General features: G+C 47.0%; 1 protein-coding gene across 3 annotated transcripts in view; it reads right to left on the bottom strand.

Moving 5' to 3' along the window:
* The window catches only part of RREB1 (ras responsive element binding protein 1), a gene marked incomplete at both ends in the record, with an annotated part of 70,964 nt that overhangs the window by 14,291 nt on the left and 40,678 nt on the right, over window positions 1-15,995 (bottom strand). For all 3 annotated transcript variants that reach the window (XM_080710085.1, XM_080710086.1, XM_080710087.1), the window contains 2 exons: window positions 3,297-6,228; window positions 7,393-7,582. In XM_080710085.1, coding sequence (XP_080566211.1) covers window positions 3,297-6,228; window positions 7,393-7,582 — 3,122 coding nt within the window. The remainder of the gene's footprint in view (window positions 1-3,296; window positions 6,229-7,392; window positions 7,583-15,995) is intronic.

Raw genomic sequence — 15,995 nt, 5'->3', positions numbered from 1 at the left:
CCAGGAAGCCTCATGGTTCTGATGGTGGAGAGCAGGGCTATGTCCAGGCAATCTCATGTCTGTGGGAAGATGACTTCCCAGGCTCTCTCCAGCTCTAATGCTGGACAAGTGGAAAATGTTCGCACACAGCACCAGACAGCTGAGTGTTCAATGTGACGTGATGTAATCAGGGCGACGCTGAGCCTATCTCTAGAAGCTGAACCGTGGTGCACAGCAAGAAAGCTAATGCAACCCAGTGGGCACCAGCCTTATACAGTATCCAATACAACTGCAGCCGGTAACACTCTAACTCGGATCCAGAGTTGTGCTCTCTCCTTCTCAGGAGGAGGACCAGCTGGCTGTAATGACTGGGAGGTGGGGGCAGGTAACTGGCTGCTGCCCTTCATGGAGATCTATTTATCACCCATAGGACTGCTGATGAATAACTTAACCTTCCTAAGCCTTGATTTGTTTATGGCAGTATCACCCTCTTTGGACAATCCTAAAGACTAGCTCTGAAAGGTTTCTTTACAAAGAATGTAATGATTGGCTGTCATGGACTGGGCCCTAACAGATACATTCCTTTTTCTATTCTCTTTTGGTGGTACTGGGGATTGAACCCAGGGGCATTCTACCTCCAAGCTAAACCCCCAGCCCTATTTTTTATTCTTTATTTTAAAACAGGGTCTAAGTTGCAGAGGGCCTCACTATATAGCTGAGGCTGGCCTTGAACCTGTGATTCTCCTGGCTCAGCCTCCCACGTACTAGGATTACAAGCATGTGCCACCATAGCCGGCTCCTGACAGACACATCTAATTAAACTTATTGGTAACTATGAAGGCAGAGATGACAGAATGTGCTTATAGTTACATTTGCCCTACCTCATCTTATACCTCCCTTGCTTGGGCTCAGATGCTATCAAATTTTAAACCAATGATGACATCCTGGCATTCAAAACCTAGGCAACAGCCAGCCTCAGTAACTTAGCAAGGCTCTCAGCAACCTAGTGAGACCCTGTCTCAACATAAGAAATAAAATCAGGCTGAGGGTGAATTTTAGAGGTAGAATGCCTCTGGGTAGAATCCCCAATACCAAAATCAAACTAACAAACAAACAAACCTAGGAAATCACAACCCTGGACTATCAAGGGGGGATATGTATCAGGCATCTACAAAGATCCAGTACAACTCTTGAAAGGGGAAATTCTGCCCGCTCCAGCTTCTAGGAAGACTGCCAGTTTTCTGGGAATACAAATGTCTTGAGGATAAATGGCCTCATTCGAGGGAAATGTGCAGTGTCCACCAAGCACAGGTTTGTCATCTGGAATAAGATGGAAGGCTGGGAGAGGGGAAGGAGAGGAGAGGCCAGAGCTGAGCCCATCACCAGATCCAAACCATCTGCTTTCTGGAAAGCGGCAACAGAAACACTCCCTTCTCCAGGGACTGCAGGTGACAGAGGCGTCACCTATACCGGGCAGGAAAAGCTGCTGCTGTGGGCACCTTCTCTGAACTCCGTCTTCCTGAGAACTGTTGCTTGACTTTGTTAGGCTTAACTCATTTCAATGGAAAGAAAAGGACAGCCTGAAAAGGCAGCGTGTACTTTATGAATCTAGAAGTTCCAGTTCTATTAACTGAACCCTCCCTGCACGAACTCTGCTGACTTCCTGGATTTGAGGCCCCACTACACCAGGAAAAAAATGCCACACCACAGCTATGTGGCAATCTCTGCCAACTGGTGCAGCCTCGGAGAGACCCCCAAACCGCCCAGCCATGACCCCACGGCTTCCTCTCTCTTCCCCACTCCCTGGACTCTTGATTTCCAGAGACAACTTAAGAACCCCCTCCTGCTGCTCTGCAGCATCCAGTAGACACCCCTCCCTATGTGCGGCTGAAAGCTTTGTGGGACACCAAATCTATATAGTGCTTCTCTTGCACCCAATTTCTACTACTGTCATAAACCTCCTCACTACCTTGGGCTGCCCTACTGAGCAAGTAGAAATACAGGATGCCTGGTTAGAATTTGAACTTCAGATCAACAATGAGTAATTTTTAGTCTGCCCCAAATACTGCATGAAAAATATTTACACTAAAAATTATTTGCTGTTGATCAGAAACTCAAATTTTACTGGAGAACTTTGTTTTTTAATTTTATTTATTTTTTGCAGGTTTGGGGATGGAACCCAGGGGCATTCGACCACTGAGCTACACCCCCTGCCCTATTTTTTTTTATTCTGAAACGGGGTCTCACTGAGTTGCAAAGGGCCTCACTCAGTAGCTGAGGCTGTCCGCGAACCGCAATCCTCCGGTCTCAGCCTCCCGAATGCTGGGATTACAAGCGTGAGCACCATGCCCAGCTTGGAGAACTTTATTTTATTCAACAATCCTGTACCACACATATAGTACCATCTTGTTTTTGGTCCTATTAATAGTTAGATTGTAAACTCCAAAAGAATAAGGATCTCATTCCATTTAATCTTAGTACAGTGATATAAATCTTATGAGAATATACAGACAATTATAAATAATTAAGATGAGAGTTGTGCAGCCATTTGAATATTAAAAGTACCTGGTAACAATTATTTAAGATGTATTCTGTACACTGAACATAAAATCTCCAGATATCATTTTGCTAATTTAAATCTTTTACCTAGAGCATTAGTCATACTTAGGGTGTTTCTCTGGAATAAGCTGACAATTGTGTCAATAAAATTTAAAAAATTCTAACATCATCTATCACCAGCTTTCAAAATAAGTGGGAGGATGCAATCAGCCTAGTGAACTGGAAGTAAACAGCCACCATCACATTTTGCAATGTTTCCTTTTACAGTCAGACACATGGCAGAAAATAACCTCATAGAACATTCAAAAATTTAAAAGCTGCGTTGAGGATGCCAGGATGGATTTTCTCGTGTCAAAGCACCAAGCTCATTATGCCCCAATACCTTAATACAAAGTCCCACTTCTCTGGAGCTGCCTCTCCTGCTTAACCCAACAGACACTCTGGAAACCTTCTTGAGAAGGAATAGGGGTGGGGGTGGAGGAAACTGACAGGCCTGTGCCCACCTTGGACTCTTCTCTTCACAGTAACCCCAGGGGCAGGGGAACGCAGACCAGAGGCACAAGTTGCCCTGGTTACCAAGAACACAGGGATAAGACTCACAGCACCCCCAGTCTGAGGCTTCTCAGAGGGAGAAGAGAAGCTAGGGATGAAGAGAATGGGAAGAGTCCTACATTGTCTACAGCCTCCCTTGCTCACACCGCCCCTTCTGGCATGGCCTCCTTGCCTCACCACCTAGCAGACCCAGGGGGCCCTCTTACCAGTGTGTGTGAGCATGTGCCTCTGGAGGGAGCTCGCCCAAGGGAAGACGCGGGGACAGTGGGGACAGTTGATTTTCTGCAGACAGTTGGCATAGGAGTTCCGCTTTGCCCGCAGCAGCTTGTCTTCTGGAGGGCTGCCTTGCTCTTCATCGCTGGGCCCGTTGTGGTCAGTGGGGGTCTCAGCCACCTCATCCTGAGTGTCATCCCCTGCAGTTTGCAGAAAAGGACTGAACTTGTTGGTGTCTGTGGTGGCCAGCATCTTCTCAATGCTGGCAAACTCCCCACTCGAGTCCAGGTCCACCCCGCCACTGTTGGCGCGGGGTGGATTCCTCATCCCTCTTTTCCGGCCCTTCTTCTTGGAAGAGCCTGCCGGCCCCTGCTCAGTGGGTGAGGCTGCTTCTGGGCTGCTGGCTATAGGGGGAACGTCGCTGGATTCTTTTGGGCTTGTGGTGTCGGTGGGAGTGGCAGCGACTTTGGGGATGGCACCTCCCAAGCTGTCTGTAGCTGAGGTGTTACTGCCTGTGCTTGACAGCCCGGGGTCCGCCACCTTGGTTTTCAGCAGAGTGGAGGCGGAGGACACAGACGAGATGATCTGGGCAATGGAGGCCAGCGGGGGCAGCTCTTCTGTCACAGGGGGCTTTGGCAAGAGCAGGGGCGGTTTGGGCCGCAGTGGCCTCAGCAAGGCCGGGCTACTCAGGAGGGCTGAGTTGCTTAAGAGGGTAGGGTTGCCCAAGAGGGGTGGGTTGCTGACAAGAGCTGAAGAGTAGATGGGGACAGCCAGTCGAACAGAGCCCTGGAGGGGCTGAGCGTGGGGCTCCAGGGCAGGGGCTGTGCCGGCAGCCACCACTGTAGCTGCAGGGGTTTCCAGGATCCCAGCAGGCCCCAGAGTCACTGGCAGGGAGTGGCAGGGTGGTGGACAGGGAGAGAGCTGCTCAGTGCTCCCCACTTCCTGCTCTGGCTTCTGGGCTTCATTGGGAGCAGCCGTGTCCTTGTCTCCTTTCCTGAAGTTCTTGGGGATGGACAGATCGATGGGCTCCATGGAGCAGTCATAGGGGACCAAGGAAGGGCTCATGAAGGAGGACATGTTTTCCTGCTTCACCTGCACCAAGGCCAGGCCCTTCTGAGAAAAGTCCAGGGGCTCATTGAAGTCCACAAAGCTGCTGGTAGGCTCCAACTTGATCGAGACGTGTGGAGGTGGGGGCTGTGTTGGGCCTCCATGAAGAAAGCCATTCTGGGGCTCCAGGAAGGCAGCAAGGGGCTTGCAGTCGCTAAAGGCAACACAGCCACTCTCCTCCCCCCGCCCCGAAGCCTCAGCGGCAGCCTCTGCAGAGCCCAGGCCACCGTCGGTCACCAGCACGTAGCTTTCGATGTCGTGCTCGGGCACGTGCAGGTGCTGCTTGAGGATGTGGTGGATGCAGTTGCGCTTGGCTGCGAAGGCGGCACTGCACTCCTTGCACTCGAAGGGCTTGCGACCCTTGTGGCAGCCGCCCAGACCGCGGCCGCAGTGCGTGCGCATGTGGATGCGCAGAGCTCGGTAGTGCTTCAGGTCCTCCCCGCACAGCCGGCACACTGTGTCGGGCGCGCAGAAGGCGTCCACCAGCTCTGCAGCGCTGCTGCTCACGTACTCGATGTTCTTCTCGATGTCCTTGCGGGTGGCCTTGAGGTGCTTTTTGCGTAGGTGCCGCTCGCAGTTGGCCTTGACGGTGAAGGGGTAGTGGCAGATCTTGCAGATGTAGGGTCGCTCCCCGCTGTGTGTGCGCAGGTGGCGGATGAGCGCAGCCTTGTCTGCGGCAATGTAGTCACAGATGTTGCACTGGTAGGGTGAGATGCCCAGGTGGGAGCGCACGTGGGCACGCAGGACTCCAGAGAAGGCAAACACCTGGTTGCAGAAGCGGCAGGGGTACAGCACCTTGCGCATGGCAGGGGTCTTCTTCCCACTGGGTCCGGTCATGATGGCCTTGAGGTCCCCCTCTGTGATCTCCTGCTTGATCTTGGCCTCCATGCTCAGGGGCAGCAGGGCCTCAATGATGCTGTCCTGTTCCAGCTGTGTCTTCATCTCGGGCTGGCTGGGCAGCTCCACTCCTGGCTGCTGCAAGAAGAGCTGTGTGGCCGTGTTTGGCGGGGCCCCTGCCTTGGACTGCAGCAGGTGAGCACTGGAGGTTGTCTCCACGGAGTCCTTGGGGAGCTTCAGGGCTGGCGGGGGGAGGCTGGGGCTGATGCAGCCTGGGGAGGCCTGCTGGGCATTGATGAGAGGAGGGGGTGTGGAGGTGGCCACCACTGTGCGGGGTGTAACCAGGGGCTTTGGCTTCAGAGGGGGCATGTGCTTGAAAATCGCTTGCAGAGGGGTTGCAGGGGCCTTGGAGAGAGGCGGAAGACTGATTTGTGGGGGAGCTGAGGCTGCCATCTTCAGAATCTGCTGGATGTCGGCCAGCTCAATGGCTGACTCTCCTGAGATGGGCTTGACCACAATACTGCTGTCTGGCTGGATGATGAAGCCCTTCTGGAAGGGCTGCAGGGACAGATGCTTCATGTTCTCCTTGGTAGCTGGGAGGACTGTGAGAGAACTGCCTAGAGAGGCAGCTTCAAAGGGAGACAGACTCAGCACGTTGGCGCAGCCGGGTTCCTGAGGTAGCTGACACTTGAGTGTCTGGAGCTGTATTGCTTGGTTGTCATCCGGCAGGGGCTCCTCAGCTGGCACAGGCCTGATGTCTTTGGTGTGCTGCAGGCCCAGCGAGGCCAGGAAGGCCTTCTGATCCAGGGCGTCACCAGCCAGGGTCTTAGCCTGCAGCGTTTCCCGTCCCTGGTCTGCGGCAACGTGGGTCTGCTTATGCAGGGTGAGCGAAGACAGCATAGGGAACGCCTTGTCACAGGTGTCGCAGACGAAGCGGTGGTGCTCGCTGATGCACCTCCGTAGGTTTGTTTCACACCAGGCCTGCAAAAGAAAGCAAGGGAACAAAGGTGAAGATTGAGTATTTATTGTACAGCTGCTCCAGTGTGCAGTCTTCTGCTAGTAATACGCAAGGAGCTGACCTTCTGCTATTGCTAACATGGGATGGGATTGAATTAGGAAAACCATAAAGTGGCTAAAGAATCATCATCACCAGGGAGAAACTAAAGTACAATAAAGTAACACTACCGTGAAGATAGACTCCTTTTAAAAAATGGGTGAGCTGAGCATGACACATGCTTATAATCCCAGTACGTGGGAGGCTGAGGCAGGAGGATCGCAGGCTCATGGCCAGCCTCAGCAACTTTATGAGACCCTGTTTCAAAATAAAAAAAATAGGGCTGGGGGTATAGCTCAGAGGTAGAATGCTCCTGGGTTCAATCCCCAGTACCACACACACATAAAAACATGAGCCATTCGTGGTGGTACATGCCTGTAATCCTGGTATTGGGAAGCTAGAAAAGAGGATTCTGGTGCTGAAGTCAGACTTAGCCACTTAGTGAAACTCTCAGCAACATAGTGAGACCATCTCAAAACAAAAACTTAGCTGGGCGTGATGGCGCACGCTTGTAATCCCCGTGCTTGAGAGGCAGAGACAGGAGGATCACGCAGGTTCGAAGCCAGCCAAGCTGGCTTAAGAGACCCTGTTTCAAAATAAAAATATAAAAATAGGTCTGGGAGTGTAGCCTGGAGAAGGGTTCCATGCCCAGTACCACACACACAAAAAAAAGGGACAGGGTAGTAGCTTGGATGTAGAAGGCCCCAGGGTTACACATGCTCTACCACTGAGTTACACCCCAGTCCCCAAATCATTTTTAACAGAAACCATTACATGCTACAAATATAGCTGTAATGCAGATACTATGGAAAGTTTAAAACATAGAAATTCAAATTATGATAGAGCTTGGGTGGAGGTGGTAACAATTTACAAGTTTAAATCACAAAGCACCAAGAATGGGCAAAAGGTAATGATGAACTAGACTCACACAGAAGCTCATAGGAAACAATCCCCAAAGAAAAGTCTAATCCACTCCGTTCAGCCCAAGCACTCACAGGAGACACAAAGATCCAGGTTCAGTTTTAAGAGAAAAAGTGCTGCGAAGGGAACTGTGAAGATGATGGTAGTTCCAATGGGCCCAATCAGTGTACCTGAGAAATTTGAGTAAACTTCCTACAGGAGAAGTCGGTGAATCCTAAGTCGTGGAAGCCAGCAGGAATCGAAGGGTTGTTCTGGATGAAAGGCCTTCCCATGGCATCCCTGGGAAGCTGTTTGTGGACAAGCGCATTGTGGCGCAGTAGTCCTCGATGTGTTCGAAAGGTGACACAGCAAATGTCACATCTATGAGAAAAGAGTCATAAAGATATGAGGCGGTAGCTCAGTCTGAGTTTCAACTTGTCTATTTAGCATTCTCTACTTTTTTCTAATGCTTGTTTGATTTCAACTGAACAAAAAAATAAGATCAAAGATTCCAGTCTTTATTTAAAAAATAAATAAAGATGGGTGTGGTGGCACACACTTGTAATCCCTGCACTTGGGAGGCTGAGACAGGAGGATCGCGCAGGTTCCAAGCCAGCCTCAGCTAACTGAGTGAGATTCTCAGTAACTTAGTGAGACCCTACTTCCAAATAAAGTAAAAAACAGGTCCGGGAGTATAGCCCAGAGGTAGAAAAAGCCCCTAGGTTCCACCCCCAGCACCACACGCACACACAAAAAATATTCTACCAACCCTGGACATCAAATCTGGCAGGCAGTACAAGATGGGACCCTCAGGCCACCACTACAGACCTGTCACTTAAATTATGTAATGTAAAGGGATAATTTTAGTGGTCTACCTCCTTTTTCTCTCAGCTCAAAGGGAATTATTGTAAATTCTTAAAAGGCAAAAAAAAGCATACATTTATGCATTACATACAATAACCACATCAGTCTCTGACAGGAATAAAATAACTAAATTCTCCAACTGAGCCAGGTATGGTGGTACATGTCTGTAATCCTAGGACTTGGGAGGCGGAGACAGGAGGATCACAGGTTCACAGCCAGCCTCAACAACTTAGTGAGATCCTGTTCCCAAATAAAAAATGAAAAGGGGTAGGGGTTTAGCTTGGAGGTAGAAAATCCCTGGGTTCAATCCTCAGAACCAAAAAATAAAAACACAAACAACTCCAGCCCAATTGGTAGCAAGCAACAGCGATTGTTTGTTCAATTCTGATACTATTCCCATCATTATCTGGTCCTGCCAGGACAGCGCATACAGTGCCAGTGGAAAGGTGAGCATCACGGCCCTCATTTTATTTTGTCTTAGGAATTGAATTCGGGGGCATTCTACCTCTGAGTATACTCCTTTTTGTGTTTTGTTTTGTTTTGTTTTTGGTGGTATTGGGGATGGAACCCAGGGGCCTTCTACCTCTGGGGTACACTCCCAGACCTATTTCGTATTTTATTTGGAAACAGGGTCTCTTAAGCCAGCGGAGGCTGGCTTCGAACCTGCGCGATCCTCCTGTCTCAGCCTCCCAAGCGCGGGGTTACAAGCGTGCACCACTACGCCCGGCTTTTTTTTTTTTTTTTTTAAAGTAGGGTCTTACTAGTTTGCTGAGAATCTTGCTATGTTGTTAGTCTGTGATCCTCCTGTTTCAGTTTCCCACGTACGGGTACTACAGGTGTGTACCGCCATGCCTTGCTCAGAACCCTCATCTTACAGTTGAAAACACACTGAGGCACAAAATTGCTAATCAACTAAGGTCACACAGCCAGGAAGAAGCAAAGATAAAATGTGAGGCCAATTCCTACTCCCATCCTTGCCTATCAGGAGGCTGTTTCCTTTCTTTGCAAGACTTCCACAAGTGCAATCTACTTAAAAATCATGACCCGTAATTTTTTAATTCTTTATTTTTGAAACTGGGCCTCACTAAGTAGCTGAGGATAACCATGAACCCGAATCCTCCTTTCTCAGCTTCCCAAGTCCTGGGATTACAAGCGCGTGCCACCACGCCTGGCACCCCTTCACTTTAGAGATGATCGCTGCGTCCTAAAATGTCCTAGACCTGCACATGAGGCAGACACTGTTCCCTAACACGGTCTCTACCTTTCATACCAGTGCCTTTTTTTTTTGGAGGGGGGTGTGTTAGGGATGGAACCCAGAGGAATTCTACCTCTGAGCTATATACCTTCAACCCTATATTTTTTGAAACAGTGTCTCACTAAGTTGCAGAGGGCCTCATTAAGTTGCTGAAGCTGGCCACAAACCTGTGATCCTCCTGTCTCAGCCTCCTAAATACTGGGATTACAGGCATGCACCAATGCTGTCTTTTGCAACTTCACTGGGTATAATATTTACAATGATACAACAACGTATTATCAACATGCCAAAGACCTGTACTACAGCTACCAAGCCACATGTGGCTATTTACATGTAAATTAATTAAAATTCATCAATCACATTGGCTTTATTTCCAGGGCTCCATTGCACAGGAAAGTGTAGTCATGGCATGTTTCTGAGATGGCAGAAGTGTTGTGGGCCAAGCATCATTCCAAGTATTATGTGTAGAAACACATCCGAGCCTTAAAGACCCTCCAAGAGCGGTCATATTACCACAGTTTCACAGAAAGGCAAGGAAACTTCCTCCCATTTATACTATATATACTTTAATGGAAACTTTCTGTGCCATGAAATTCTTTTCTGGAATTTGAGAGATAATGAAATCACCCATGAAGCAGCTGAGCTTTCTTTGATGAAGTGTTGAAAGAGAGAAGTGCCAAGTATGTGTACCCCTGCTCGCTTTATCACTCGCTGGCAGCGCATGGCGGAGCAGGGGCCTGGCGCGTATGTACCTGTCTTCTCTCCTCTGTGAACTTAGGGACATCTTCCAGGCAAGATTCCTGTCATCATTCAACTACACTTAGAATACCAGGTCTGTACACGTCACTCCTTTTGAGAAGAGTGTACTGAGCTGCCCAGTTGTGGTCCATGCCCCAGGCAAGGATTGGACTGAGATAACCCAGAACTCCTGTAAGGACTGATGTCCCCGTGCCATAAGCCCAGATGGTGCTGCTTGCACCTGCCAGGTAAGGCATGTATGTCTTGGGGACAGACTCCAAACCACAGAAACCATTTCTCACCCAAGTGCCCGGTCTAAGTCACAGGTTAGAAGATGGAGTTAGGTAGGGAAAGAGCATGGCCACTGCTGCTTTTGGTCAGAGTCTCTTTCTGGCTGAAACATGGTCCAAGTTCTGAGCTGTACACACGGAGGGATGGTGCCCTGGAGGCGAGGAGAGCCTCTGTCCTACTCTACTGCTCTAGAAATGGGGCTTCTTGACTTCAGACCCCCAGATTCTAGTTCAACCACAGGTGGTCACCAGTCCATCACCCCATCACTGGCTAGCCACAAGCTGTGTACTGACTAAAATGATAAGAGGAATGTCTGATTGAGGAAAATGGAACTCCAAACAGATGTCTGATGATATTAAGAAATTATTTTTTTTTTTTGCGGGTCTGGGGATGGAACCCAGGGGCATTCAACCTCTGAGCTACACCCCCTGCCCTATATTTTATTCTTTATTTTGAAACCGGGTCTCACTGAGTTGCAGAGGGCCTCACTAAGTAGCTGAGGCTGTCCGAGACTGCGATACTCCTGTCTCAGCCTGCTGAATGCAAGCAATTAATTTCTGAGTTACAGGAGAATTGCAGGTTGGCAGACAGCCTCAGCTACTTAGTGAGGCCTTCTGCAACTTACTGAGACACTGTTTCAAAATATAGAAGAAAAAAAAAAAAAAGCAAGCAAATGGGAAGGCAGTAGGGGACCCACCAAGTGGATCCTACAGGCTTGTGATCTACAAGAAATCACTCTTTCTGTAGTAATTAGCATTTGCTACATGTACTGTGTGTAGAATATTTGTGATGTTTTAGTATGTATGTATGTATGTATGTATGTATGTATGTATGCATGTATGTATGTATGTATTTAATGGGTCTGGGGATGGAACCCAGGGCCATTTCACCTCCAAGCTACACCCCCTGCCCTATTTTTTATTTTTTATTTTTTTTTTGCAGATCTGGGGATGGAACTCAGGGGCATTTGACCTCTGAGCTACACCCCCTGCCTTATTTTTTATTCTTTATTTTGAAACCGGGTCTCACTGAGTTGCAGAGGGCCTCACTAAGTAGCTGAGGCTGTCCGCAAACCACGATCCTCCAGGTCTCAGCCTCCCGAATGCTGGGATTACAAGCGTGCACCACCACGCCCGGCTTATTTTTTATTCTTTATTTTGGAACAGGGTCTCACTGAGTAGTGGAGGGCCTCACTAAGTGGCTGAAGTTGCCCGCAAACCCCGATCCTCTGGTCTCAGCCTCCGAATGCTGGCATTACAAGGGGCGCCACCATGCTTATTTGTGATGTTTTAAATTATGTTTTCCTAGTGCTGGGCCTTGTCCTGTATGCTGAGGTGTCATATCATCTATTTAAGCTCACCGGGCATGTAGTGCGCACCTGTAATCCCAGCAGTTGGGAGGCTGAGACATGAGGGTCTGAAGGTTCAAGGAGAGTCTCAACAATGTAGCAATTCTCAACAACCTAGCAAGACTGTTTAAAATTAAAAACAGGCTGGAGGTGTAGCTAGGAGGTAGAATGCCCCTGGATTCAATTCCTACTACCCCTCCAACACACACACACACACACACACACACACACACACACACACACACACACGGTAACTTTAAGTAGAACCGCATATGAAACAAGTTTATATATTGATTAATTGATGGAAATGTGACTAGAGGTCCTTGGAACAGTGGTTCAGTATTTGCTATTTCTGTTTGCAGTGACTACAGAGAACCCAACTATCACAAATAACAATAATTAACTGAGTATTTGGGCCCTTGGAACCCCAAAGGTTCTGCATCCATGGATTTAATCAGCAATGGATTAAAAGCCCGGCGTGGTGGTGCATACTTGTAATCCCAATGCTTGGGAGGCTGAGACAGGAGGTTCACACAGGTTCGAAGCCAGCCTCAGCTACTGACTGAGGCTCTCAGCAACTTAGTGAGACCCTGTTTCTAAATAAAATATAAAATAGGTCTAGGAGTTTAGCCTGGAGGAAAAAGCCCCTGGGTTCCATCACTAGTACCACAAACAAAATAAAACAAAAACAAAAACAATGGATTAAAAATAATTGGGGACGAACATCTCTATTAAACATAGATACTTTTTTTGGTCATTATTCCCTATAACTATGCAGTATAGCAATTATTATAGCATTTATATGTGTTAGGTATCATAAGTTAACTCGAGATGATTTAAAGTATAAGAGAGGATATGCATATGGGACTTGAGCTTCTGTGGATCCTGCTATCTGAAGGAGTCCGAAAATCAATCTCCCATGCATACCAAGGGACAACTAAACGTCCATTTGCCAGCCTTTCTGAATCTAGTTCCACTGACGAAAGTTCTGGCCATCATTATTCAAAGAATTATACTTATAATACAACATCTTTTCTAGAAGTTTTGATTCTTCAAAGAGGCGCAAAGACTTTGATTTTTTTTTTAAAATAAAGCAGAATATTAGATTTCTATGATTTTCTTTCACAACTGTTTACAGGTATCTTGATTATCCTAAATTTGATACCAATTTAAAAAATACTCTGTACAATCTACACTGTAAACAAGCCTTTTCAACTTAGTTTCCAAAATAAATATCCTTTTTTGTGGTTGTTGTGACATTGAGGATTGAAACCTGGGGCATTCTAATTTTTTATTTTGAAATAGAGTCTTGCTAAGTTGCTGAGGCTGGCCTCAGCAAGCCTCCTGTCTTAGACTTCCAAGTACTGGGATTATAGGTATGTGCCATCACACCTCACAACTATTCTTTATATTTGTAATACTATGTAACTGGCTTATCTATAACTCAAATTATAGAGAATTGTGAATATTATGATATGAATATGTTGGAAAGGAATAGTACTGGCTCTTGGTGACATGTTATCTGAAAAGGTGAATAAGTGGGCTGAGAAGTGGTTGCAGGCTTTGTGAACTCTGCAATCAACTTCATTGGTATGAACATAAGAGTCATACTTCTTTTATGGTACTGGGAAATGAACGAAGGGGCATATCTGTGAGCTATACTTCCAACCCTATTTTATTTTTTATTTTGAAACAGAGTCTCACTAAGTTGCTGAGAACCTTGCTAAGTTACTGAGGCTGGTCTTGAACCTGTGACTAGCAACCCAAGTACTGAGATTACAAGCATGCTGGTCAAGAATTATTAATCTTTTTAACTGACAAACACTGTTTGAGTAAACATTTTTTGAGCACATACTCCTTAACTGTTTGTTTGAGAATGTGTGCACATATGTAGGTGCATATGCATATATATGCACCATATGTTCATGTATGTACAAAGTGCTATATAAATTCTTAAATGGCGAGGTTAAAAATGTTGTATTTTTTTTAGCCGGGCATGGTGGCACATGCTTGTAATCCCTGTGCTTGGGAGGCTGAGATAGGAGGATTGCACAGGTTCAAAGCCAGCCTCAGCTACTTAGTGGGGCTCTCAGCAACTTAGTGAGACCCTGTTTCCAAATAAAATATAAAAAAGGTTCGGTAGTATAGCCTGGAGGTAGAAGGCCTCTGGGTTCCATCCCCAGTACCACACACACACAAAAAAAAGTTGTATTTTTTTTCTCCCTATAACCCTGTGACTTTTCTGAACATATCTCATTTTTAAGACGACTACATTGATGCACAACCCATTTATTGGCCATAAATATTCAGCGTGAGTGGTATCATTAGATAAGGAAAATAGAAAGTGACTTTTAAGATGGCAATTAGCTAGGCATGGTGGTACATGCCTGTAATCCCAGTACCTGCGAGGCTGCAACAACAGCTTCAAAGCTAACCTCAGCAACTTAGTGATGCTCTTTTTCAGAGTAAAAATTAAAATATGGCCAGGAGTATAGATTGATGGTAGAGTGCCCCTGGGTACAGTTCAATTCCCAACACACACACACACACACACACACACACACACACACACACACACACAATGCCCCCTCAGTCTGATTCCCAGTACAAAAAAAAAACACTAGAATTTATTGTGCCTTTATATAGTGCTTAATTTTTAATAACACTGAGTTTTACCTATCTGTCTCTTAGTCTACTTTCTTACCTTCAAATCCCTCTCCTTTCTGGACAGAGTTTCATATAAGCTTTGTGTCCCCATGGAAGACAGTAGTGAAATACTGGTGTGGGGGGGCTTTAAAATCTACTGGCTGCAGGGAGAGGTGGGAGGAGTTTAGGTCGAGTGACCTTGGACAACTTATTTACATCTGCATTTCAGTTGCCCTGCTATGTAAAACTTTCCAAACATGCCATAGATAAGAGTGTCCTCATGACCTTGTAAAAAAGGCAGATTCCCCATGCCACCCAGACCTAGTAAGTCAGAAGATCAGAAGACAGCCTAGGAATCTGCATGTGAACACATCAGTGATTACAAATACCAGATAATGAAATATTTTAAAACTACAAAGTAAGCCAGGTAAGTGGTGGGCCCCCATTGTATTTCCAGTACTTGGGAGGCTCAGATCAGAGGATCCCAGGCTGGAGGACAGGCTCAGCAATTTGGTGAGGCCCTCGGCAACTTAGTGAGACCCTGTTTCCAAATAAAAATAAAATAGGGTTGGGGGTATGGCTTGGAGGTAGAATGCCTCAGGGTTCAATCCCCAGACCAGAAAACAAACTACAAGGTGTGATTTCACTATTAACCATATTTAATTTGGTACAGAAAAAATTAGAAAACGCTGATTTCCTGGCATGTGTTAGCAAATATAAAAATGCAGGCTGGGATGGGCGTGGCTTGTAATCCCCGTGCTTGGAGGCGGACACAGGAGGATCCTGTAGGTTCAAAGCCAGCCGCGCTGGCTTAAGAGATTCTGTTTCCAAATAAAAAGTATAAAATAGGTCTGGGAGTGTGGCCTGGAGGCAGAAAGGTTTTCATGAACCCCAGAACCACCCCCCCCCAAAAAAAAATTGCAGGCTGGGCATGGTGGCCCATGATTGTAATCCCAGGAGTCAGGAGTCTGAGACAGGAGGATCGTGATTTGCGGACAGCCTCAGCTACTTTGAGGTCCTTTTGCAATTCAGTGAGACCCTGTTTCAAAATAAAGAATAAAAAATAGGGCTGGGGGTGTAGCTCGCTCAGAGGTAGAATGCCCCTGGGTTCCATCCTCAGTACCGAAAAAAAAAAGTGCAGGAAAAACTGAGTTTTCATTTTTAATGTATGTATGTATGTATGTGTTCTCTTAACTTCACAACTGTCCTCAATTCTTCTGTTTAGCCTTGAGACTTGTAGGAAAAACAAGTGTCCTTTCTGGTTAGCCCTCTGTCCTATAACACCTCCTTTCTCATTCCCGGCCAGACTCCTGGAGCCACAGTTCTGAAGGGCAGTGTCTACACTCCCAGCCTGCATGGCCACGTGCAGCTTTCTCAGTTAAGGTCTCTTCCTGCACTTCAGACCTCCATTTGCATGGAATTTCAACCAAGGAGCCAGGCGTGGTGGCGCACGCTTGTAATCCCAGCATTCCCAAGGCTGAGACCAGAGGATCGTGGTTCACGGACAGCCTCAGCTACTTAGTGAGGGCCTCTGCAACTCAGTGAGACCCGGTTTCAAAATAAAAAATTAAAAAAAAAAATAGGGCAGGGGGTGCAGCTCAGAGGTTGAATGCCCATCAACCGAGGCACTCCCATTTCAGTTCTTTTTTTTC

Source organism: Muscardinus avellanarius (assembly GCF_963383645.1).
Source record: "Muscardinus avellanarius genome assembly, chromosome: 14".
Lineage (NCBI taxonomy): Eukaryota > Metazoa > Chordata > Mammalia > Rodentia > Gliridae > Muscardinus > Muscardinus avellanarius.
The sequence above is the reverse complement of the archived record's forward strand: the minus strand, read 5'-3'. Positions and strand labels throughout refer to the sequence as shown.